Below are 27,029 nucleotides of genomic sequence, written 5' to 3'. Positions count from 1 at the left end.
ACAAATGAAAATGTCGTTTTGATATTAAGTTGGAGGGTTTGAAATGGCTCAAGCGAACTGCTCCCTTTTCTCTCTCTGAGTGGACAGGCTTTATCCCGGCCTCTGGTCCTGGTGATATACAGCTGGGGTGCACATACTTTTTATTCAGCCAGTGAATCTCCATCCTCCATCTCACTGCCTGTTTCTAGGTGCTGCTCTCTCTCATTTGGCCCTCAGCCAACCTGGGTAGGCACACCTCCCTCTTCCCTCTTTGAAAGTCTGTGGTGGTGATTTTGTGTGGCTGTTATTTACATTTTGCCAGACTATAACCACAACTTTGGCATGGGAGCCTTGGCTTGGTCACCTTGCCAAACGACTTGGGTGGTGAAAGCCTTGCAATGCACCCTCCCACTGAAAGGTAAGAGGGGACACCTGTGTGTCTGGGGCGACCTGACATAAACCTGTATCTATTTTTATGAGAGGTACAGCGATATGGTTCGGTGATGATCAAGTTATTTTAGGGACTTGTAGTTGCTGTTTTGAAACACATTAGATGGCTGTTATTGTTTTCATATGTTCCTCATCAGGATGTTTTGCCATTAGTCAGACCGTAACCAACGTGCATAGTTTTTAGGAGACTTAGGCCTATAAGCTCAAACTGATTTAGCGTGGACTTCTAAAAGTTGGGGCCTTCTTTAGGCCACCATTTTTAATACGGGGTGTTGAAATAATTTCCCCCTCTCCCCCTCCCCTTTCCCTCTCCCCCTCTCCCCTCTCCCCTCTCCCCTCTCCCCTCTCCCCTCTCCCCCTCTCCCCCTCTCCCCCTCTCCCCCTCTCCCCCTCTCCCCCTCTCCCCCTCTCCCCTTCTCCCCTCTCTCCCTCTCTCCCTCTCCCTCTCCCTCTCCCTCTCCCCCTCCCCTCTCCCCCTCCCCTCTCCCTCCCCTCTCCCCCTCCCCTCTCCCCTCCCCTCTCCCCTCTCCCCTCCCCTTCCCTCCCCCTCCCCTCTCCCCCTCCCCCACCCTCCCCTCTCCCCTCTCCCCCTCCCCCACCCTCCCCTCTCCCTCTCCCCCTCCCCTCTCCCCTCTCCCCCTCCCCTCTCCCCCTCTCCCTCTCCCCTCTCCCCCCTCCCCTCTCCCCCTCCCCTCTCCCTCTTCCCCCTGCCCTCTCCCCTCTCCCCACTCCCCCCTCTCTCCCCCTCCCCACTCCCCCCTCTCCCTCTCCCCCTCCCCTCTCCCTCTCCCCCCTGCCCTCTCCCCTCTCCCCACTCCCCCCTCTCTCCCCCTCCCCACTCCCCCCTCTCCCTCTCCCCTCTCTCCCCTCCCCTCTCCCTCTCCCCTCTCCCCATAGGCTGTGATCTGCTATGACTCTGCCATCCTGAAGTCAGAAGGGAAAGTAGAGCCAGAGATGTTCTGCCAGCTGGGCCACTTCAATCTTCTCCTGGAGAACTATCCAAAAGGTGATCAAACGTATAAGTACACACACACACACACACAGTTTACACACACACACACACACACAGTTTACACACACACACACACACACACACACACACACACACACACACACACACACACACACACACACAGTTTACACACACACAGTCTACACCAGATGACATCCTTCATTTAGTAATAACAATTCTTTTGAAATTGTATGTTTGGCCGAATGTAGGATTTCGGTGTTGAAATTGTCCTTTAAAAGTAGCAGCAGCTGCCAGACAGACTACAGGCCCTCCCTCTTATTCTTCCCAAACCCTGTAAAAGGTGTCTGGAAATTATAAATAATAGTAGGCAGTTATGTTGGTGTGTGGCGTGCTCTGCTGTCTCTGTTGTGACACAGATAGTCAGAGTCTTCTCTGCCGTTATGTAATTCCACTGCCATTGTTTGCAGATGGCTCTGGGCTTTATATGACTACAAGTCTGGAGGAGTTACTTGAAGAAATGTAGTTTATGTGTGTTTTCATGCTTGAGTGTTTAATTTGGAAGAGGTGTTTATTGTTATGCTTTGGGTTGTATTTGGCCTGTATTGCTGAGGTAGTGCCACCATAAGATTGTGTTGAGTGGATGAAGATGATGTAATGTAGGCTAATTGTTACAGTATTGTTCTGATCTGTTCACTAACTGGTCTCTCCTCTCAGCATTATCTGCATATCAGAGGTACTACAGTTTACAGTCGGACTACTGGAAGGTGAGTGGCTGCTTTCTGAAACACCATGTGTCCAAGTAGATCTAGCTGTCCACTGCTACTTTCTGAAACACCATGTGTCCAAGTAGATCTAGCTGTCGACTGCTACTTTCTGAAACACCATGTGTCCAAGTAGATCTAGCTGTCGACTGCTACTTTCTGAAACACCATGTGTCCAAGTAGATCTAGCTGTCGACTGCTACTTTCTGAAACACCATGTGTCCAAGTAGATCTAGCTGTCCACTGCTACTTTCTGAAACACCATGTGTCCAAGTAGATCGAGCTGTCGACTGCTACTTTCTGAAACACCACGTGTCCAAGTAGATCGAGCTGTCGACTGCTACTTTCTGAAACACCGCGTGTCCTAGTAGATCGAGCTGTCGACTGCTACTTTCTGAAACACCGCGTGTCCAAGTAGATCGAGCTGTCGACTGCTACTTTCTGAAACACCACGTGTCCAAGTAGATCGAGCTGTCGACTGCTACTTTCTGAAACACCACGTGTCCAAGTAGATCGAGCTGTCGACTGCTACTTTCTGAAACACCACGTGTCCAAGTAGATCGAGCTGTCGACTGCTACTTTCTGAAACACCACGTGTCCAAGTAGATCGAGCTGTCGACTGCTACTTTCTGAAACACCGCGTGTCCAAGTAGATCGAGCTGTCGACTGCTACTTTCTGAAACACCGCGTGTCCAAGTAGATCGAGCTGTCGACTGCTACTTTCTGAAACACCGCGTGTCCAAGTAGATCGAGCTGTCGACTGCTACTTTCTGAAACACCGCGTGTCCAAGTAGATCGAGCTGTCGACTGCTACTTTCTGAAACACCGCGTGTCCAAGTAGATCGAGCTGTCGACTGCTACTTTCTGAAACACCGCGTGTCCAAGTAGATCGAGCTGTCGACTGCTACTTTCTGAAACACCGCGTGTCCAAGTAGATCGAGCTGTCGACTGCTACTTTCTGAAACACCGCGTGTCCAAGTAGATCGAGCTGTCGACTGCTACTTTCTGAAACACCGCGTGTCCAAGTAGATCGAGCTGTCGACTGCTACTTTCTGAAACACCGCGTGTCCAAGTAGATCGAGCTGTCGACTGCTACTTTCTGAAACACCGCGTGTCCAAGTAGATCGAGCTGTCGACTGCTACTTTCTGAAACACCGCGTGTCCAAGTAGATCGAGCTGTCGACTGCTACTTTCTGAAACACCGCGTGTCCAAGTAGATCGAGCTGTCGACTGCTACTTTCTGAAACACCGCGTGTCCAAGTAGATCGAGCTGTCGACTGCTACTTTCTGAAACACCGCGTGTCCAAGTAGATCGAGCTGTCGACTGCTACTTTCTGAAACACCGCGTGTCCAAGTAGATCGAGCTGTCGACTGCTACTTTCTGAAACACCGCGTGTCCAAGTAGATCGAGCTGTCGACTGCTACTTTCTGAAACACCGCGTGTCCAAGTAGATCGAGCTGTCGACTGCTACTTTCTGAAACACCGCGTGTCCAAGTAGATCGAGCTGTCGACTGCTACTTTCTGAAACACCGCGTGTCCAAGTAGATCGAGCTGTCGACTGCTACTTTCTGAAACACCGCGTGTCCAAGTAGATCGAGCTGTCGACTGCTACTTTCTGAAACACCGCGTGTCCAAGTAGATCGAGCTGTCGACTGCTACTTTCTGAAACACCGCGTGTCCAAGTAGATCGAGCTGTCGACTGCTACTTTCTGAAACACCGCGTGTCCAAGTAGATCGAGCTGTCGACTGCTACTTTCTGAAACACCGCGTGTCCAAGTAGATCGAGCTGTCGACTGCTACTTTCTGAAACACCGCGTGTCCAAGTAGATCGAGCTGTCGACTGCTACTTTCTGAAACACCGCGTGTCCAAGTAGATCGAGCTGTCGACTGCTACTTTCTGAAACACCGCGTGTCCAAGTAGATCGAGCTGTCGACTGCTACTTTCTGAAACACCGCGTGTCCAAGTAGATCGAGCTGTCGACTGCTACTTTCTGAAACACCGCGTGTCCAAGTAGATCGAGCTGTCGACTGCTACTTTCTGAAACACCGCGTGTCCAAGTAGATCGAGCTGTCGACTGCTACTTTCTGAAACACCGCGTGTCCAAGTAGATCGAGCTGTCGACTGCTACTTTCTGAAACACCGCGTGTCCAAGTAGATCGAGCTGTCGACTGCTACTTTCTGAAACACCGCGTGTCCAAGTAGATCGAGCTGTCGACTGCTACTTTCTGAAACACCGCGTGTCCAAGTAGATCGAGCTGTCGACTGCTACTTTCTGAAACACCGCGTGTCCAAGTAGATCGAGCTGTCGACTGCTACTTTCTGAAACACCGCGTGTCCAAGTAGATCGAGCTGTCGACTGCTACTTTCTGAAACACCGCGTGTCCAAGTAGATCGAGCTGTCGACTGCTACTTTCTGAAACACCGCGTGTCCAAGTAGATCGAGCTGTCGACTGCTACTTTCTGAAACACCGCGTGTCCAAGTAGATCGAGCTGTCGACTGCTACTTTCTGAAACACCGCGTGTCCAAGTAGATCGAGCTGTCGACTGCTACTTTCTGAAACACCGCGTGTCCAAGTAGATCGAGCTGTCGACTGCTACTTTCTGAAACACCGCGTGTCCAAGTAGATCGAGCTGTCGACTGCTACTTTCTGAAACACCGCGTGTCCAAGTAGATCGAGCTGTCGACTGCTACTTTCTGAAACACCGCGTGTCCAAGTAGATCGAGCTGTCGACTGCTACTTTCTGAAACACCGCGTGTCCAAGTAGATCGAGCTGTCGACTGCTACTTTCTGAAACACCGCGTGTCCAAGTAGATCGAGCTGTCGACTGCTACTTTCTGAAACACCGCGTGTCCAAGTAGATCGAGCTGTCGACTGCTACTTTCTGAAACACCGCGTGTCCAAGTAGATCGAGCTGTCGACTGCTACTTTCTGAAACACCGCGTGTCCAAGTAGATCGAGCTGTCGACTGCTACTTTCTGAAACACCACGTGTCCAAGTAGATCGAGCTGTCGACTGCTACTTTCTGAAACACCACGTGTCCAAGTAGATCGAGCTGTCGACTGCTACTTTCTGAAACACCACGTGTCCAAGTAGATCGAGCTGTCGACTGCTACTTTCTGAAACACCACGTGTCCAAGTAGATCGAGCTGTCGACTGCTACTTTCTGAAACACCACGTGTCCAAGTAGATCGAGCTGTCGACTGCTACTTTCTGAAACACCACGTGTCCAAGTAGATCGAGCTGTCGACTGCTACTTTCTGAAACACCACGTGTCCAAGTAGATCGAGCTGTCGACTGCTACTTTCTGAAACACCACGTGTCCAAGTAGATCGAGCTGTCGACTGCTACTTTCTGAAACACCACGTGTCCAAGTAGATCGAGCTGTCGACTGCTACTTTCTGAAACACCACGTGTCCAAGTAGATCGAGCTGTCGACTGCTACTTTCTGAAACACCACGTGTCCAAGTAGATCGAGCTGTCGACTGCTACTTTCTGAAACACCACGTGTCCAAGTAGATCGAGCTGTCGACTGCTACTTTCTGAAACACCACGTGTCCAAGTAGATCGAGCTGTCGACTGCTACTTTCTGAAACACCACGTGTCCAAGTAGATCGAGCTGTCGACTGCTACTTTCTGAAACACCACGTGTCCAAGTAGATCGAGCTGTCGACTGCTACTTTCTGAAACACCACGTGTCCAAGTAGATCGAGCTGTCGACTGCTACTTTCTGAAACACCACGTGTCCAAGTAGATCGAGCTGTCGACTGCTACTTTCTGAAACACCACGTGTCCAAGTAGATCGAGCTGTCGACTGCTACTTTCTGAAACACCACGTGTCCAAGTAGATCGAGCTGTCGACTGCTACTTTCTGAAACACCACGTGTCCAAGTAGATCGAGCTGTCGACTGCTACTTTCTGAAACACCACGTGTCCAAGTAGATCGAGCTGTCGACTGCTACTTTCTGAAACACCACGTGTCCAAGTAGATCGAGCTGTCGACTGCTACTTTCTGAAACACCACGTGTCCAAGTAGATCGAGCTGTCGACTGCTACTTTCTGAAACACCACGTGTCCAAGTAGATCGAGCTGTCGACTGCTACTTTCTGAAACACCACGTGTCCAAGTAGATCGAGCTGTCGACTGCTACTTTCTGAAACACCACGTGTCCAAGTAGATCGAGCTGTCGACTGCTACTTTCTGAAACACCACGTGTCCAAGTAGATCGAGCTGTCGACTGCTACTTTCTGAAACACCACGTGTCCAAGTAGATCGAGCTGTCGACTGCTACTTTCTGAAACACCACGTGTCCAAGTAGATCGAGCTGTCGACTGCTACTTTCTGAAACACCACGTGTCCAAGTAGATCGAGCTGTCGACTGCTACTTTCTGAAACACCACGTGTCCAAGTAGATCGAGCTGTCGACTGCTACTTTCTGAAACACCACGTGTCCAAGTAGATCGAGCTGTCGACTGCTACTTTCTGAAACACCACGTGTCCAAGTAGATCGAGCTGTCGACTGCTACTTTCTGAAACACCACGTGTCCAAGTAGATCGAGCTGTCGACTGCTACTTTCTGAAACACCACGTGTCCAAGTAGATCGAGCTGTCGACTGCTACTTTCTGAAACACCACGTGTCCAAGTAGATCGAGCTGTCGACTGCTACTTTCTGAAACACCACGTGTCCAAGTAGATCGAGCTGTCGACTGCTACTTTCTGAAACACCACGTGTCCAAGTAGATCGAGCTGTCGACTGCTACTTTCTGAAACACCACGTGTCCAAGTAGATCGAGCTGTCGACTGCTACTTTCTGAAACACCACGTGTCCAAGTAGATCGAGCTGTCGACTGCTACTTTCTGAAACACCACGTGTCCAAGTAGATCGAGCTGTCGACTGCTACTTTCTGAAACACCACGTGTCCAAGTAGATCGAGCTGTCGACTGCTACTTTCTGAAACACCACGTGTCCAAGTAGATCGAGCTGTCGACTGCTACTTTCTGAAACACCACGTGTCCAAGTAGATCGAGCTGTCGACTGCTACTTTCTGAAACACCACGTGTCCAAGTAGATCGAGCTGTCGACTGCTACTTTCTGAAACACCACGTGTCCAAGTAGATCGAGCTGTCGACTGCTACTTTCTGAAACACCACGTGTCCAAGTAGATCGAGCTGTCGACTGCTACTTTCTGAAACACCACGTGTCCAAGTAGATCGAGCTGTCGACTGCTACTTTCTGAAACACCACGTGTCCAAGTAGATCGAGCTGTCGACTGCTACTTTCTGAAACACCACGTGTCCAAGTAGATCGAGCTGTCGACTGCTACTTTCTGAAACACCACGTGTCCAAGTAGATCGAGCTGTCGACTGCTGATCCCTTGTTGTCTTGGCATTCAACTGCATACAACCACCTTAACGATGCCAGTCTGTTCATAAAGGAATGGTGTTAGACTAGGGAAGCTGTTCTCCAGGGTCATATTCAGTCGACCGTTTGACCCGACCAGGCCAGCCTCCAGCTCTTATTATGCGGTGTGTCCTCTCCCTGCCCAGTGTGGGGGGATAAGAGGATGGATGTTAGTTCCTGTCTGCCGTGGTGCCCATTGGCGTGTGAGTGGAGATGAGGTGTTGGGGATGTGACCGTGATGGGGACAGACAGCGTTGTGTTTCTGCCCCTGTTCACTGCTGCAGAGCTGGGGAAGTGTTTGATGATCTCTCCCGGGCTGCGGTTCGGGTTCTGGGACTGTGACAGGAGCTGCCTGGGAGAAAGGGCTGTGGCTTTAGACTGAAGTAAGGAAGGGCTACCTGGGACTGGGCAGAGGGCTGAACCTGGGGTGTAGGGTTGGAGCTTGAATGAGGCTTTCTGGACTGAGAATCAGGTTGGGCTTTGGACTAGGGGCTGGGTGTAGGGTTGGAGCTTGAGTGTGGGACTGTTGGCGAGGAGCCAGGTCTGGGGTAGAGGACTTGACTGAGCTATGCTGAGACTGGGAGGAGCAGGGAGGTAGGCTATACTCCCTGAGTCTGTGGAAGAAATGGTCAAAACATTGACTGAGTCTGTCTGTCTCATGGGATACGAGAGGTGAATGTGAAGGATAGGCTGGCAGGCTGTCAGAATCATTCTTACTCAGACTCACACATCCTCTCTCACTTTCTCAACTCTCACATCGTCTTACTCTGGGGACCGATGCGTATCGATGAATTATTACTGGTGTTGCATGGTATACTGAAACTTCTGTACTTTTTCTGAAACTAGAACCTGAAAAACGGTTTGGTACTAAAATGTTTGTTGCTTTCGGTACTTCTGTCAAATGTGTCTCACGTCGTCTACTGACTAAGAGAGAGGATCAAGTCTGTCAGTGCAGCCGATGCCCCCTTATCGCCTGCTCCACTTACTCATAGCTAGGTCTAGCGGCTAGAGTCTGTCTGTCCTGAGGAACCACTGCACTCACTGGGAGTCTGGGCTACATCAGTTACGCTGCACAGAAGTTCAACTCTAATAATGCATGTAGAAATGTTGAAAATATTTAATTACTGTTCGCAAAACAATGTCCATTATAACTTATAACTTTATTCATTCACTTCATCTCCCCTGCCTCACCTTTTTCCCAGTCAAGATCATCTTAGCTCGAGCCTCGCTGTCTGTCTGTGTCTGAGATGTAATGGGTCTTAAAGAGACAGCGCAGACAGACTTTTATAAAATAACAGATTGCTTCTATGGAGATGTTGTGGATCAATAAAATAAGTCCCAAATGGAAGGGAAACAGTTTGTCAAATTGACTGTGTGATTTAAATAATTGATTCATTAATGCATACATTCAAATGTAATGATATTGACCTCATGTGGAAACCCTCAGCCATGCTGTCTCTGGTCCTCTCTCCTCCTAACTCCTCAGCCATGCTGTCTCTGGTCCTCTCTCCTCCTAACTCCTCAGCCATGCTGTCTCTGGTCCTCTCTCCTCCTAACTCCTCAGCCATGCTGTCTCTGGTCCTCTCTCCTCCTAACTCCTCAGCCATGCTGTCTCTGGTCCTCTCTCCTCCTAACTCCTCAGCCATGCTGTCTCTGGTCCTCTCTCCTCCTAACTCCTCAGCCATGTTGTCTCTGGTCCTCTCTCCTCTCTCCTCCTAACTCCTCAGCCATGCTGTCTCTGGTCCTCTCTTCTCCTAACTCCTCAGCCATGCTGTTTCTGGTCCTCTCTCCTTCTAACTCCTCAGCCATGCTGTCTCTGGTCCTCTCTCCTCCTAACTCCTCAGCCATGCTGTCTGATCCTCTCCTCTCTCCTCCTAACTCCTCAGCCATGCTGTCTGATCCTCTCCTCTCTCCTCCTAACTCCTCAGCCATGCTGTCTGATCCTCTCCTCTCTCCTCCTAACTCCTCAGCCATGCTGTCTGATCCTCTCCTCTCTCCTCCTAACTCCTCAGCCATGCTGTCTGATCCTCTCCTCTCTCCTCCTAACTCCTCAGCCATGCTGTCTGATCCTCTCCTCTCTCCTCCTAACTCCTCAGCCATGCTGTCTGATCCTCTCCTCTCTCCTCCTAACTCCTCGGCCATGCTGTCTGTCGGATCCTCTCTCCTCCTTACTCCTCAGCCATGCTGTCTGTCTGATCCTCTCCTCTCTCCTCCTTACTCCTCGGCCATGCTGTCTGATCCTCTCCTCTCTCCTCCTTACTCCTCAGCCATGCTGTCTGTCGGATCCTCTCTCCTCCTTACTCCTCGGCCATGCTGTCTGTCTGATCCTCTCCTCTCTCCTCCTAACTCCTCGGCCATGCTGTCTGTCTGATCCTCTCCTCTCTCCTCCTAACTCCTCGGCCATGCTGTCTGTCTGATCCTCTCCTCTCTCCTCCTAACTCCTCAGCCATGCTGTCTGTCGGATCCTCTCCTCTCTCCTCCTTACTCCTCAGCCATGCTGTCTGACCCTCTCCTCTCTCCTCCTAACTCCTCAGCCATGCTGTCTGATCCTCTCCTCTCTCCTCCTTACTCCTCGGCCATGCTGTCTGTCGGATCCTCTCCTCTCTCCTCCTAACTCCTCAGCCATGCTGTCTGATCCTCTCCTCTCTCCTCTCTCCTCCTAACTCCTCAGCCATGCTGTCTGTCGGATCCTCTCCTCTCTCCTCCTTACTCCTCGGCCATGCTGTCTGATCCTCTCCTCTCTCCTCCTTACTCCTCGGCCATGCTGTCTGTCGGATCCTCTCCTCTCTCCTCCTAACTCCTCAGCCATGCTGTCTGACCCTCTCCTCTCTCCTCCTAACTCCTCAGCCATGCTGTCTGACCCTCTCCTCTCTCCTCCTAACTCCTCAGCCATGCTGTCTGTCGGATCCTCTCCTCTCTCCTCCTTACTCCTCAGCCATGCTGTCTGTCTGATCCTCTCCTCTCTCCTCCTAACTCCTCGGCCATGCTGTCTGACCCTCTCCTCTCTCCTCCTTACTCCTCGGCCATGCTGTCTGTCGGATCCTCTCCTCTCTCCTCCTTACTCCTCAGCCATGCTGTCTGTCTGATCCTCTCCTCTCTCCTCCTAACTCCTCAGCCATGCTGTCTGTCTGACCCTCTCCCCTGTCCTACTTACTCCTCAGCCATGCTGTCTGTCTGATCCTCTCCTCTCTCCTCCTAACTCCTCAGCCATGCTGTCTGTCTGACCCTCTCCTCTCTCCTCCTTACTCCTCGGCCATGCTGTCTGTCGGATCCTCTCTCCTCCTTACTCCTCGGCCATGCTGTCTGTCGGATCCTCTCTCCTCCTTACTCCTCGGCCATGCTGTCTGATCCTCTCCTCTCTCCTCCTAACTCCTCAGCCATGCTGTCTGATCCTCTCCTCTCTCCTCTCTCCTCCTAACTCCTCAGCCATGCTGTCTGATCCTCTCCTCTCTCCTCCCAACTCCTCAGCCATGCTGTCTGTCTGATCCTCTCCTCTCTCCTCCTAACTCCTCAGCCATGCTGTCTGTCGGATCCTCTCTCCTCCTTACTCCTCGGCCATGCTGTCTGATCCTCTCCTCTCTCCTCCTAACTCCTCAGCCATGCTGTCTGATCCTCTCCTCTCTCCTCTCTCCTCCTAACTCCTCAGCCATGCTGTCTGATCCTCTCCTCTCTCCTCCTAACTCCTCAGCCATGCTGTCTGTCTGATCCTCTCCTCTCTCCTCCTAACTCCTCAGCCATGCTGTCTGATCCTCTCCTCTCTCCTCCTAACTCCTCGGCCATGCTGTCTCTGGTCCTCTCTCCTCCTAACTCCTCAGCCATGCTGTCTGATCCTCTCCTCTCTCCTCCCAACTCCTCAGCCATGCTGTCTCTGGTCCTCTCTCCTCCTAACTCCTCAGCCATGCTGTCTGATCCTCTCCTCTCTCCTCTCTCCTCCTAACTCCTCAGCCATGCTGTCGGATCCTCTCCTCTCTCCTCTTAACTCCTCAGCCATGCTGTCTGTCTGATCCTCTCCTCTCTCCTCCTAACTCCTCAGCCATGCTGTCTGTCGGATCCTCTCCTCTCTCCTTACTCCTCGGCCATGCTGTCTGATCCTCTCCTCTCCTCCTAACTCCTCAGCCATGCTGTCTGTCGGATCCTCTCCTCTCTCCTCCTAACTCCTCAGCCATGCTGTCTGTCGGATCCTCTCCTCTCACCTCCTTACTCCTCAGCCATGCTGTCTGTCGGATCCTCTCCTCTCTCCTCCTTACTCCTCAGCCATGCTGTCTGTCTGATCCTCTCCTCTCTCCTCCTAACTCCTCAGCCATGCTGTCTGTCGGATCCTCTCCTCTCTCCTCCTAACTCCTCAGCCATGCTGTCTGTCGGATCCTCTCCTCTCTCCTCCTTACTCCTCAGCCATGCTGTCTGTCGGATCCTCTCCTCTCTCCTCCTTACTCCTCAGCCATGCTGTCTGTCTGAGCCTCTCCTCTCTCCTCCTAACTCCTCAGCCATGCTGTCTGTCGGATCCTCTCCTCTCTCCTCCTTACTCCTCAGCCATGCTGTCTGTCTGATCCTCTCCTCTCTCCTCCTAACTCCTCAGCCATGCTGTCTGTCTGATCCTCTCCTCTCTCCTCCTAACTCCTCAGCCATGCTGTCTGTCTGATCCTCTCCTCTCTCCTCCTTACTCCTCAGCCATGCTGTCTGATCCTCTCCTCTCTCCTCCTTACTCCTCGGCCATGCTGTCTGTCGGATCCTCTCTCCTCCTTACTCCTCGGCCATGCTGTCTGTCGGATCCTCTCTCCTCCTTACTCCTCGGCCATGCTGTCTGATCCTCTCCTCTCTCCTCCTAACTCCTCAGCCATGCTGTCTGATCCTCTCCTCTCTCCTCTCTCCTCCTAACTCCTCAGCCATGCTGTCTGATCCTCTCCTCTCTCCTCCCAACTCCTCAGCCATGCTGTCTCTGGTCCTCTCTCCTCCTAACTCCTCAGCCATGCTGTCTGATCCTCTCCTCTCTCCTCTCTCCTCCTAACTCCTCAGCCATGCTGTCTGATCCTCTCCTCTCTCCTCCCAACTCCTCAGCCATGCTGTCTCTGGTCCTCTCTCCTCCTAACTCCTCAGCCATGCTGTCTGATCCTCTCCTCTCTCCTCCCAACTCCTCAGCCATGCTGTCTCTGGTCCTCTCTCCTCCTAACTCCTCAGCCATGCTGTCTGATCCTCTCCTCTCTCCTCTCTCCTCCTAACTCCTCAGCCATGCTGTCGGATCCTCTCCTCTCTCCTCCTAACTCCTCAGCCATGCTGTCTGTCTGATCCTCTCCTCTCTCCTCCTAACTCCTCAGCCATGCTGTCTGTCGGATCCTCTCCTCTCTCCTCCTTACTCCTCGGCCATGCTGTCTGATCCTCTCCTCTCTCCTCCTAACTCCTCAGCCATGCTGTCTGTCGGATCCTCTCCTCTCTCCTCCTAACTCCTCAGCCATGCTGTCTGTCAGATCCTCTCCTCTCTCCTCCTTACTCCTCAGCCATGCTGTCTGTCGGATCCTCTCCTCTCTCCTCCTTACTCCTCAGCCATGCTGTCTGTCTGATCCTCTCCTCTCTCCTCCTAACTCCTCAGCCATGCTGTCTGTCGGATCCTCTCCTCTCTCCTCCTAACTCCTCAGCCATGCTGTCTGTCGGATCCTCTCCTCTCTCCTCCTTACTCCTCAGCCATGCTGTCTGTCGGATCCTCTCCTCTCTCCTCCTTACTCCTCAGCCATGCTGTCTGTCTGATCCTCTCCTCTCTCCTCCTAACTCCTCAGCCATGCTGTCTGTCGGATCCTCTCCTCTCTCCTCCTTACTCCTCAGCCATGCTGTCTGTCTGATCCTCTCCTCTCTCCTCCTAACTCCTCAGCCATGCTGTCTGTCTGATCCTCTCCTCTCTCCTCCTAACTCCTCAGCCATGCTGTCTGTCTGATCCTCTCCTCTCTCCTCCTAACTCCTCAGCCATGCTGTCTGTCTGATCCTCTCCTCTCTCCTCCTAACTCCTCAGCCATGCTGTCTGTCTGATCCTCTCCTCTCTCCTCCTAACTCCTCAGCCATGCTGTCTGTCTGATCCTCTCCTCTCTCCTCCTAACTCCTCGGCCATGCTGTCTGTCAGATCCTCTCTCCTCCTAACTCCTCGGCCATGCTGTCTTTCGGATCCTCTCTCCTCCTTACTCCTCGGCCATGCTGTCTGATCCTCTCCTCTCTCCTCCTTACTCCTCGGCCATGCTGTCTGTCGGATCCTCTCTCCTCCTTACTCCTCAGCCATGCTGTCTGTCGGATCCTCTCTCCTCCTTACTCCTCAGCCATGCTGTCTTTCGGATCCTCTCTCCTCCTTACTCCTCGGCCATGCTGTCTGATCCTCTCCTCTCTCCTCCTTACTCCTCGGCCATGCTGTCTGTCGGATCCTCTCTCCTCCTAACTCCTCAGCCATGCTGTCTGTCTGATCCTCTCCTCTCTCCTCCTAACTCCTCAGCCATGCTGTCTGTCTGATCCTCTCCTCTCTCCTCCTAACTCCTCAGCCATGCTGTCTGTCTGATCCTCTCCTCTCTCCTCCTAACTCCTCAGCCATGCTGTCTGTCTGATCCTCTCCTCTCTCCTCCTAACTCCTCAGCCATGCTGTCTGTCTGATCCTCTCCTCTCTCCTCCTAACTCCTCGGCCATGCTGTCTGTCGGATCCTCTCTCCTCCTAACTCCTCGGCCATGCTGTCTTTCGGATCCTCTCTCCTCCTTACTCCTCGGCCATGCTGTCTGATCCTCTCCTCTCTCCTCCTTACTCCTCGGCCATGCTGTCTGTCGGATCCTCTCTCCTCCTTACTCCTCAGCCATGCTGTCTGTCGGATCCTCTCTCCTCCTAACTCCTCAGCCATGCTGTCTGTCGGATCCTCTCTCCTCCTTACTCCTCGGCCATGCTGTCTGATCCTCTCCTCTCTCCTCCTTACTCCTCGGCCATGCTGTCTGTCGGATCCTCTCTCCTCCTTACTCCTCGGCCATGCTGTCTGATCCTCTCCTCTCTCCTCCTTACTCCTCAGCCATGCTGTCTGATCCTCTCCTCTCTCCTCCTTACTCCTCGGCCATGCTGTCTGTCGGATCCTCTCTCTTCCTCTCACCACCAAAAAATCTAATTCTTATTAAGAACATTTACATCTGATTGGTATTGAAAATGACTTGTTTTCTGGTTGATTGGTATGTCTGTATGAGTTGGAGGTTCTGTGGTTAGAGGCTTTCGGTTGTGACTGATACCGGTACTAAAGTGTCATGTGAAACTATGGCACAATGAGGTGAATTACTGGCACAATGGTAACCTCCAAGGTGAATTACTGAGTCGTAAAGGTAACCTCTGAAAGGTGAATTTCTGGGACACAATGGTAACCTCTGAAAGGTGAATTACTGGGACACAATGGTAACCTCTGAAAGGTGAATTTCTGGGACACAATGGTAACCTCTGAAAGGTGAATTACTGGGACACAATGGTAACCTCCAAGGTGAATTACTGGGACACAATGGTACACCTCTGAATTTCACTCTTTGGAAACGAACTGCAGTAGGTATTTAGGCCTCTACTCTGCCATTGACCTTATGGGCATAGAATGCACTTTAATCCTGAGAGGGATGAGGAGCTACTGTTGTTTGGCTAGGCCAACTAAACACTTTCCATTTAGATGACTCAGTCAGGACTGTATGTTAGTGATATCAATCCCTCCAGGATTGCATTATAATTTTTTGTGGGCAAAATCAACAATTCCCTTCATATTAGGCTATGCGAGGGCCTGCAAACTTGACTAATCACAGCACTATTTCCTCATAAAACAATAAAACCATCTCAATTTTTGTGCTTTTTCGTGACAAATTGTATCTTTGCATATTGCAATGCAAAAATGTCAATTGGCACTGCGAAATGAAGTGTGTCCCCCCTCTGCGAATATCACAACAAAATCCCAGATGAATCCTAGAGGGATGTGAAGTGTCCCCCCCCTCTGCGAATATCACAACAAAATCCCAGATGAATCCTAGAGGGATGTGAAGTGCCCCCCCTCTGCAAATATCACAACCAAATCCCAGATGAATCCTAGAGGGATGTGAAGTGCCCCCCCTCTGCAAATATCACAACCAAATCCCAGATGAATCCTAGAGGGATGTGAAGTGCCCCCCCTCTGCAAATATCACAACCAAATCCCAGATGAATCCTAGAGGGATGTGAAGTGCCCCCCCCTCTGCGAATATCACAACAAAATCCCAGATGAATCCTAGAGGGATGTGAAGTGTCCCCCCCTCTGCAAATATCACAACAAAATCCCAGATGAATCCTAGAGGGATGTGAAGTGTCCCCCCCTCTGCAAATATCACAACAAAATCCCAGATGAATCCTAGAGGGATGTGAAGTGTCCCCCCCCTCTGCAAATATCACAACAAAATCCCAGATGAATCCTAGAGGGATGTGAAGTGTCCCCCCCCTCTGCAAATATCACAACAAAATCCCAGATGAATCCTAGAGGGATGTGAAGTGTCCCCCCCCTCTGCAAATATCACAACCAAATCCCAGATGAATCCTAGAGGGATGTGAAGTGTCCCCCCCCTCTGCAAATATCACAACAAAATCCCAGATGAATCCTAGAGGGATGTGAAGTGTCCCCCCCCTCTGCAAATATCACAACCAAATCCCAGATGAATCCTAGAGGGATGTGAAGTGTCCCCCCCCTCTGCAAATATCACAACAAAATCCCAGATGAATCCTAGAGGGATGTGAAGTGTCCCCCCCCCTCTGCAAATATCACAACCAAATCCCAGATGAATCCTAGAGGGATGTGAAGTGTCCTTTTTGTTGTTGAAACTTGACTGAGTAATCGGTGTGGTTCAGACATGGTATCTTTTATTTAATTATTATTTTATTTTTTACCAATGCTGTTTGAGAAATAGACTAAATGTTCCTGCCACTAATGTTTTTTCTCCCTCTCTCAAGAATGCTGGCTTTTTATATGGCCTTGGTTTGGTCTACTTCCATTACAACACATTTCACTGGTAAGTACGCGTTCACAGTATTTTCCTTTGGACTATAGTGTGCTTTCATTAGCTTGAGACCTGGAGTTGCTTGGCCTCGTGGGCCTGTGTAGTGATACACAGGCTATATAGTACATTACATTTGTGTAGCTGTTGTATGTTCCTTACTGTGTGTGTGTGTGTTCATTGAACCCTTACCTGACTGATGGGATTAACTGTTGATGAGGCAATTGTGCTTCTTTCATTCTATAAACTCATACTTTAAATTCAAATAACATTTTATTGGTCACATACACATGGTTAGCAGATGTTTAGCAAAAATGCTTGTGCTTCTAGTTCTGACAGTGCAGTAATATCTAACAAGTAATCTAACAATTCCCCAACAACTACCTAATACACACAAATCTAAATGGGTGAATGAGAATATGTACATGTAAGTATATGGCCGAGCGGCATAGACGAGGTGCAGTAGATGGTATAAAATACAGTATATACACATGATATGAGTAATGTTTATTAGTGCTGCCATTGCTTTGTATGACACTTGTTTTTCTAAGAATGTTGCTTTTTACTGCCTCTGTCAATTGTAGGTCAGACAGCCCAGAATACTACGTACAGCAAATATAGACGTTTTGAAATGCAGCAAGACTAAAGCCTGTTTGAGTTTCGGGTGGGGGGGGGTGGGGGGGGGGGGGGGGGGGGGGGGGGGGAGAGGAAGTTAGGCAGCTGACAGTTCAGGGAAAGGAAATCCTTTTACGTTCATACACTCAAGCTTAAGTTACGATCATGAAAAGGTTAAAGCGTGGGGAGAGGGCGTAGTGTGATATGCTGTCTTAAATAGCATTATTGTGGACAGAGTTTGTGTTGGGGGTGCGACCAGTCTCTACTTCAACAGGGAAGAGGAGATTCCGGGATGCTGGCCTTCTAGGCAGAGTTCCTCTGTCCAGTGTCTGTGTTATTTTGGCCATCTTAATATTTTATTTTTATTGGCCAGTCTGAGATATAGCTTTTCTTTGCAACTCTGCCTGGAAGGCAAGCATCCCGGAGTCACCTCTTCACTGTCGAGACTGGTGTTTTGCGGGTGCTATTTAATGAAGCTGCCAGTTGAGGACTTGTGAGGCATCTGTTTCTCAAATTAGACACTCTAATGTAATTGTCCTCTTGCTCAATTGTGCACCCCTCTTTCTATTCTGGTTAGAGACAGTTTGTGCTGTTCTGTGAAGGGAGTAGTACACAGCATTGTACAAGATCTTCAGTTTCTTGGCAATTTCTAGCATGAAATTGCCTTCATCTCTCAGAACAAGCTAAGACTGACAAGTTTCAGAAGGAAGTTATTTGTTTCTGGACATCTTGAGCCTGGAATCGAACCCACAAATGCTGATGCTCCAGATACTCAACGAGTCTAAAGAAGGCCAGTTTTATTGCTTCTTTAATCAGAACGACAGTTTTCAGCTGTGCTAACTTAAATGCGAAAGGGTTTTCTAATGATCAATTTGCCTTTTTAAAATTATAAACTTGGAATAACTAACACAACGTGCCATTGGAACACAAGTGATGAATGCTGATAATGGGCCTTTGTATGCCTATGTAGACATTCCATTGAAAACCAGCTACAATAGTCATTTACAACATTACCAATATCTACACTGTATTTCTGATCAATTTGTTTTTTTAATGGACAAAAAATGAGCGTTTTCTTTCAAAAACAAGGCTATTTCTAAGTGACTACAAACTTTTGAACGGTATTGTATATAAGGCTTATGAGAAGGGGGGGAGACGAATAGAATATGACGTTCATCTAAACTGGAGGGGGAAATTATTGTCTAAACACCCAACAATGATGGTGAATATGCACCGTGCTCACTCACCGGGAATATGGCCGATGCTTTCCACTGGTGCCAATAAGATAGGCTATAGGCCTACTGTTGTTCGATCAATTAAGTTGAGAATTTTGATAATTAAAAAGCAGATTTGTTTTTTTAAAATGTGTTCTCTTTACAGCAAGAGCCGTTTGCTTTCCAAACTTATTTTTTCCCCGCGACTTACATTTTTAAAATATTGCAATATGCCGGCAACAATGGTCTATTTGGTATAACTCACGCTCCCAAATTACATGCGCTGCCTGCCTTTCCAACTGTAGGCAATGCAGTTTAAAACAAGCTAATGATCCTCTGTGTTCAAATCATTTATTTATGTATAGACAGAAGTAGGCTATATAATTACTTGGGAAAAGCTTCCCCAAACCTTATGGACGCGCTGCCTATGAGCCTAAGTTAATCTACTATTGCTCCGTAGTAGAAAAGTTGACCTATTGAATTGGTCAACTTGTCGAGAAAGAAATAGCCCAAACAGACTCCAGAACAGTTGTGGGACGATGGATCCCAAATTCATACAACCAGTAGGTCTAGACTACAATAAAATACTTAAAAAGCAATGAATCTGATCAGAACATTTAGCTTAAAATGTTGATAAACTATAATTTCTTAAAATGATTAGTGCACAAGGCAGTCGACCACGCACAAATGTGCATTTGGCTACTGGACAATGAAAGCAAGTTGAAAACCAAATAGAAATAGGCTACTGGTTTCAAAGGCTTTTGAAAGTCTTTATAAAATAGTTGCCTCCGGATATGGTCGCATTTTGCCAAGGCTACTTTGAAGCGAATCAGTAGAACGTAAAACATGCCTCATATGTAGTGAATCGTTCCAAGTAACAAAAAAGAAGTAGCTATATGTTTAAAAATGCCTACAGCCTCCAGCTCGTTGCATAAGCATTTGAATGGCGAATGAGAAGCACACCCTTTTAATCATGGCCCCAAAACTTTTTTTAACACACGATTTCATTTAGAATTGTTGCGCTATGATTGGGCTTATAAAAGCGTTGTCTGACGTTTTTTCCGTTCTCTCTGTCTGTATGCTGTGTGCATGTGATAAATGAGATGCATAATGAATACACACCAATTTAGTTCCTTTAAATTATGCAAATGAACCCATAGACTGATTTACATCAACTGGTATTTCCATCTATTAATAGGATAAAAAAACATTATTTCGCAATGGGATATTATTTTTCTCCCGGACAATTTTATTTGTCTGTTCACACTTTGCCTCTGCAGTAGGGTGCTTTGTGTGTGGAATCCAGTGTTCAGTCTTCGTTGTCTGTCTCAGCCAGGTAACCAGGTACCAGACCCTTCTGTGTTGTTAACAGTACTGTGTCTCGATCTCTTCACATGCTTACCTCACTGTTTTCTACCACTATCCAAGCCTGTAAAGTGTATGGGATGAGCGACTACCACGGATGCCACTATAACCAAATAATTTAAAATCACAACAGAAGCTTTTTACCAAAATACTCTCACTCCCCATATACCTATTATAGGGAATATATTACTGTACTTTGGAGTTGAAGTTGGGACCTTGTTGAGTAAGTACTTTGCTTTGGCTGTGCAGTGGTGTTAGGCATCTGTGGCATTGCCTGATATTGACTACTGTAGGTGCCCTTTCTCCCTGTCTAGGTCAGTGCAGCCGCCCTCCTCAGAGGCCCAGGCAGGACAGAGAAGGTAGGCCCACTATGTTGGTTTCCATATGGAGAAATTCTGCTAGAATGTGTCTGATGCAACTTGATGCCATCTTGAATCTACATGTTGTCTAGGCATTCATTATGCATCTACATTTGAGTAATTCCATAGAAAATGATGCAGCTAGGAAGTGTTACTGCCCTGACTAGGAGCCATCTTGAATCTACGTGTTGTAAAGCCAACAGTCGGACCATCACGGTAGACAACTCCAGTATCGCCCTCCCAGAGTGCAAAGAAACTTGGCGTGACCCTGGAGAATACCCTGTCGTTCTCCGCAAACATCAAAGCAGTGACCTGCTCCTGCAGGTTCATGGTCTACAACATCCGTAGAGTACGACCCTACCTCACACAGGAAGCGGCGCAGGTCTTAATCCAGGCACTTGTCCTCACCTGTCTGGACTACTGCTACTCTCTGTTGGCTGGGCTCCCCACTCTACAACATCCGTAGAGTACGACCCTACCTCACACAGGAAGTGGCGCAGGTCCTAATCCAGGCACTTGTCCTCTCCCATCTGGACTACTGCTACTCTCTGTTGGCTGGGCTCCCTGCTTGTGCCATCAAACCCCTGCAACTTATCCAGAACACTGGAGCTCGCCAGGTCTTTAACCTTCCTAAGTTCTCATGTCACCCTGCTCCTACGGGAGGGCAGCTCCCGCTCAGCTAAGACAGCAGAGCCCTTGCCATCTTACGAAAACATCTGAAACCCTAATCTTCAAACAGTATTTTAAATAATTCTCACCTCGACCTGGATTATATATCTATTGTTGTATATTTTTTCTTGCTAGGTCTTACTGCCCTGTTGGAGCTAGAAACACAAACATTTCTGCAAATCTGTGTACGCAAACAAACTTTGATTAGGGGGCTACAGGGAAGCATGTCATCTGGGTTCCCTCTATGTACTACAACTTACTTTCAACAGCTAATGCAGCACTATCAGATGTAATGTTACCAGATGTCTCCAACCAACCCTGGGCCTAGAGAGCTACAGGCCTAGAGCTGTGGTCTCCAACCAACCCTGGGCCTAGAGAGCTACAGGGCTGGACTAGTAGAGCTGTAGTCTCCAACCAACCCTGGTCCTAGAGCTGTAGTCTCCAACCAACCCTGGTCCTAGAGCTGTGGTCTCCAACCAACCTGGGCCTAGAGCTGTGGTCTCCAACCAACCCTGGTCCTAGAGCTGTGGTCTCCAACCAACCCTGGGCCTAGAGAGCTACAGGGCTGGACTAGTAGAACAGTAGTCTGGTCCTAGTGAGCTACAGGGCTGGACTAGTAGAGCAGTGGGACATATTCCCTACATTAGATAATACAACAGGATTTTGTCAGTAATAGCATAATTCTGGTATTATTGGGGTTCAGTCAGAGAACACTTGGCAGTGTGTGGTGTTCTCCTTCTGTCTCTACCAGTGTGTCTGGCCTGGGGACTGTTTAATGTTCTCCCTCTGTCTCTACCAGTCTGTCTGGCCTGGGGACTGTTTAATGTTATGCCTCTGTCTATACCAGTCTGTCTGGCTTGGGGACTGTTTAATGTTCTCCCTCTGTCTCTACCAGTCTGTCTGGCCTGGGGACTGTTTAATGTTCTCCTCCTGTCTCTACCTGTCTGGTTTTCTGTTAGCTTGTCTGCTGTACACTCATTTTCACTGCCAATCTGTTCCAGCCTAGAGAAGGTTAAGTGCCTACCACTCTGGAAGGAACGGATGAATAAGAGAGGGGTAGGGATGAAGGATTTAAAACAGGGAAAGGAGGGGTATTGAGGCCAATGGGTTCAGAATGCTTGTCCTATGTGTTTGTGTGTAGTGAGATCAGTGTTTCTACTGTAGTCTCTCGTGCTGTGGCAGTCCCCTGACATGCGATAGCCTTTGTTTTCACAACTGCACTGTGAGTGGATTTTTGTTTGTTTGTGTAGGTTCTTGTAATTGTTTGGTTATGTGTTGAATATGGGTATTTGTATGTCAGAGGGGTGAAGCATTAGTGTGGGTCAGGTTTATTTTGCAGCCGATATAGTTTGTGGTTTACATCAGTGTTATGGGTGGGGGTTATGTTGCCAAGGTAACAGCAGTGCTTGCCCTCTTGCTTCTGTTCTCTCTCGATCTCTGTGGCTCAATCCAGAGATGCTCTAATAAAGAACTGCAGGACTCTTCCATGCCTCAATGTAAAATACAAATGTATTTAACAACAGTAGGAGCGTGTCAAGGTTTTTGTTCCTCGATAAAAAAAAAAAAAATGTATCCCAGAGAAAAAGCATCCTCATTTAACATATGGTTATTTCTACACGTTTTGCTTTTGTGAATGTTATTTTTTTTTGTGTGTGTGTTTTGTTCCATCCTATATTTAACGCTCTCCTCCTGTTTCTCTCTGTATGCAGGGCGATAAAAGCATTTCAGGATGGGCTCTATATTGACCCCAGTTTCTCCCGAGCCACAGAGATCCACATGAGACTGGGCCTCATGTTTAAAGGCAACACCGATTACGAGTCCAGTCTGAAGGTATGTACTACTACTATTAAAGGGCTGATTCCAATTAGTCGACTGCATTTTAGTCTATATCACTTCCTCATTACATGTATCACCAGTAGTACGATTACTGTAATTCCTGTCATTTCTAATCTACGTTTGTTAGATTATGGTAATTTATGTTAATGCATTCACTTTATTATTATTTGAATTATTCCAGTCTTACCGTTCACATTGTTGGAGGGGACAAATTGTTTGCAGAGCGCACAACCTATGCTACGCTTGCAAGAAACAAGTTTTTGTTTATTTCATTCCATTTACAAGTTTTTGTCAATTCAATTTAGTCATTATCTTTAGTTTGGAGCGATTCTGTCAATGTTGAGTAAGGACGCGCACCTGATTATGCGTAAAGGTATATAGGCTACCTGGGCTGCGAGCAAATGTATATGGGGGATGTGATTAGTATTTTTGATTGGCTTAACACACAACCACTGACATGTGGAGCTTCTCAAAGTAATGTTTTCTTCACCTCAAACATCAAGCAAACAAAGTCTGTTTTTACATCCATTGAGAATGACAACAGTTCCTCAATGTATTTGAAACATCTTTCCAGCGCTCTCCCTTTCAGTAACCTCTCAGCATGAAAGAGAAACATGTTCTGATCCAGTGGAAACATCATAGAACATGCCTACCTGATTACTTCTTATCAGTGCTTGACTTGGACTGAAATAGGTTCCGTTACTCATTTTGGGTAGTGATGCACCGATATGACATTTTTGACCGATATCTGATATTTTCCTTGCCAAAAAAAAGATACCGATAACGTATATTTTACATTTTAGCTGCCTTTTAAGCATTCTAGTATAGTTAAATAGTTAACACACACACCCACACACATGGACGCAGTGGTCTAAGGCACTGCGTCTCAGTACAAGAGGCATCACTACAGTCCCTGGTTTGAATCCAGGCTGTATCACATCCGGCTGTGATTGTGAGTCCCATAGGGCGGCGCACAATTAGCCCAGCATCGTCCGGGTTTGGCCGGGGTAGGCCGTCATTGTAAATAAGAATTTATTCTTAACTGACTTAACTTGTTAAATAAAGGTTACACACACACACACCACACTGACCAAAAAGTTAATTTGTTGGCATTTACGGATGTCCCCATTACTAGTAAAACATAATCAAAACCTATTTCTTTCACTTACTTGCTGTGCTGTTTGGTCGTTCAGACGTTTCATTCTCAACCAGGATTTCCATGGAACGCCGTTTGGGTCTTTGCGTGTCAAAAAATATACACGTCAAATAACACTGTTTGAGGTGTAAAATAAGCTTGTTGTCCAATCAGGACCTGAATATGACTGCACGTCACATAATAATTTAACGCATTCATACATTTATTTCGTAGTTATTACACATTGATTACACTATCACTCGTATTTCATGTCACAGTGATTCATTGATATGTATGCCATGATGATGGTAAAGTTGTCTGGCGCACCTACAGTGCTGGTCATAAAATAAAGCTAGCTCATGGATGCAAACAATGTTCTTCCCCAAAAACTTAGCAAAATGACAATCTAGGTGTCATCATCTAAAATAACCCTAATTTATAAGACAGTTGTTATTTGATTAATGGTGGTCGGACCCGTCTATGTGAAGCTAGCCACAATAAGGATTAGTCACAGTAGTGGATTTTGCAGTTAGCCTTCAAAATAAAAGTATGACATAATTCTACTTTTTGTATTAATTTGCATCACTGTCAAATTTGCATCACTGTTATTTTGAAGGCAAACCACATATTCCTCTATTGTGCCTAATCCTTATTGTGAGCAAATCAAGTGCACTATAAATCTACCGCTCGCATAAAAGAAAGCTACAGCAAAGTTGATACTGTGAGATTTCAAAACATGTAAATCAATGACTAGAGCGAGACTGTCAAAGAATACAGCAAAGAGCTGCTGTTTTTGATTGAATTCATGTTTTAAGTTCTTACACGGCACTTTCAACACTTATTTTTATAAGACATGAAATGTTCTTCCTATTTCCACTCAGCGCTACATCGAGCACTGCAGCAGTAATGAATGATTGGAGAAGTGTATCATTAGGCATGTGTTATTATTGGCTTGGGTCTTTTTTTTTTTTTGAATATCAACAATATCGAGAATGTCAACATATCTAGGTCTCTGCTTCTCTCTTGAATCATTTTGTCTTATTTCATCAAACCGTAAGCTTAAAGAATCAGACCAGCTCAATGCATATGGTTGATTTTATTAAAACACATAAGGGTGTGTCTATATATGTAAAAATACACTTTTAAAAATGTAAACCAATCGATTGGTTGAAAGAACAGACAACTTTTGGTCGACCAAGATTTTCTTTAGTCGGGACAGCCTGCTGCGTATGTAGCCTAGGTATGTAGCCTATGTATGTAGCCTATGTATGTAGCCTAGGTATGTAGCCTATCTAGTACTGTACATGATACACAACACTCTTAGCCAGCACACTGCAGCCCTCCAGAACCAGGAGTGAGACCCACTGCCCTAGTACCCTCTAGGGGTCAACAGATCCCTCCCCAGTCTAACTCTAGCATGGTCTTACCAGCTTCTCTTCTGCACGATTAAATCAGTGCTCTCTTTTATGACCGTCTATGTCTCCTATTTCACAGAACGATCTTCCCTACTGGATTATGTGTAGAAAAGAATAGCCTGTTTGGTGGGTGTGTAGGCCTGTCTGGTGCCATTGACACTATAAGCTAGGGTGGATCTCTTTGTCTTTTCTCCTCTGTGAAAGTGATACATCTGAATGTATACTTTGTTTTGTCCAGACCAGACACACGCACCTGAGGGCTTCTGAACCAGACAGGGTTAGAGCTGCCATGCATTGGATAGGGCTAGGGGTTGAATGGTGCTATTATTCCCAGCAGAGCTCAGAGAGGAGTAGCATGTAGTAGGCTGTCTGAGTCTAACGTGTGTTTACATGGAATACGGAACGGTGGGTTTACATGGAATATGGAACGGTGGGTTTACATAGAATATGGAACGGTGGGTTTACATGGAATATGGAACGGTGGGTTTACATGGAATGTGGAACGGTGGGTTTACATGGAATGTGGAACGGTGGGTTTACATGGAATGTGGAACGGTGGGTTTACATGGAATGTGGAACGGTGGGTTTACATGGAATGTGGAACGGTGGGTTTACATGGAATGTGGAACGGTGGGTTTACATGGAATGTGGAACGGTGGGTTTACATGGAATGTGGAACGGTGGGTTTACATGGAATGTGGAACGGTGGGTTTACATGGAATGTGGAACGGTGGGTTTACATGGAATGTGGAACGGTGGGTTTACATGGAATGTGGAACGGTGGGTTTACATGGAATGTGGAACGGTGGGTTTACATGGAATATGGAACGGTGGGTTTACATGGAATATGGAACGGTGGGTTTACATGGAATATGGAACGGTGGGTTTACATTGAACATGGAACGGTGGGTTTACATGGAACGGTGGGTTTACATGGAATATGGAACGGTGGGTTTACATGGAATATGGAACGGTGGGTTTACATGGAATGTGGAACGGTGGGTTTACATGGAATGTGGAACGGTGGGTTTACATGGAATATGGAACGGTGGGTTTACATTGAATATGGAACGGTGGGTTTACATTGAATATGGAACGGTGGGTTTACATGGAATGTGGAACGGTGGGTTTACATGGAATGTGGAACGGTGGGTTTACATGGAATGTGGAACGGTGGGTTTACATTGAATATGGAACGGTGGGTTTACATGGAACGGTGGGTTTACATGGAATATGGAACTAAGTGTAAACTCTGACAGTCTATTAGCTAGAAAGGTATCATGGCGATGTAGAGAACATGTTGCTTTTGCAAAGCACATTTTCTGCAATTCTAGAAATGTTTCCATTGAGCTAAGAGAAAATTACCAGTTTTTAAGCAAATTTTGGGAAATTCTACACATTTGGCATGGAGATGAGGGACCCTTTTGCAGTTAAAGCTAATTTCCCCAAATTCTATGCATTTTGCCATGGCTAATGTTGTTCCACTGTTCAAACATGTTCTATTCTCCCTGACTCCAGATTTTATTTGATTGTTTGTTCACAGAGATGGTATTATATATATATATATATATATATATATATATATATATATATATATATATAGCTCAGTGTACTTTTTATCTAGTTTTGGTCGTTTAAGTTGACACAAACTGTTTTTACATTCCGAAAATGTCCACTAAGTCGGCCCACCTAAGAATTATCTATACAGGTGAAAAAACTATAATTAGCTCCATATTAAAGAGTTTGAGATTTTGTCAATGAATCCCTTTATCTACTTCAACCAGAGTTGGATGAACAGGAACAGCTAGCATGATAACTTCCTTCATTCTGGACGCAGAGACATATAAGTGGTATTCTGTTG

General features: G+C 47.4%; 1 protein-coding gene across 5 annotated transcripts in view; it reads left to right on the top strand.

Annotated features, from left to right (window-relative positions):
• Nucleotides 1-27,029, top strand: part of LOC129820866 (lysine-specific demethylase 6A-like) — a 122,762-nt gene that overhangs the window by 17,648 nt on the left and 78,085 nt on the right. For 2 of the 5 annotated variants that reach the window (XM_055877916.1, XM_055877915.1), the window contains exons 3-6: nucleotides 1,327-1,435; nucleotides 2,117-2,166; nucleotides 16,517-16,575; nucleotides 22,492-22,612. In XM_055877916.1, coding sequence (XP_055733891.1) covers nucleotides 1,327-1,435; nucleotides 2,117-2,166; nucleotides 16,517-16,575; nucleotides 22,492-22,612 — 339 coding nt within the window. Of the gene's footprint in view, nucleotides 1-1,326; nucleotides 1,436-2,116; nucleotides 2,167-16,516; nucleotides 16,576-20,047; nucleotides 20,114-22,491; nucleotides 22,613-27,029 lie in introns of those variants that run through there. The other 3 variants (XM_055877913.1, XM_055877914.1, XM_055877912.1) reach the window with 3 other exon arrangements.

This window comes from Salvelinus fontinalis, chromosome 23, assembly GCF_029448725.1.
Source record: "Salvelinus fontinalis isolate EN_2023a chromosome 23, ASM2944872v1, whole genome shotgun sequence".
Lineage (NCBI taxonomy): Eukaryota > Metazoa > Chordata > Actinopteri > Salmoniformes > Salmonidae > Salvelinus > Salvelinus fontinalis.
This window is presented reverse-complemented; position numbering and strand designations above follow the sequence as displayed.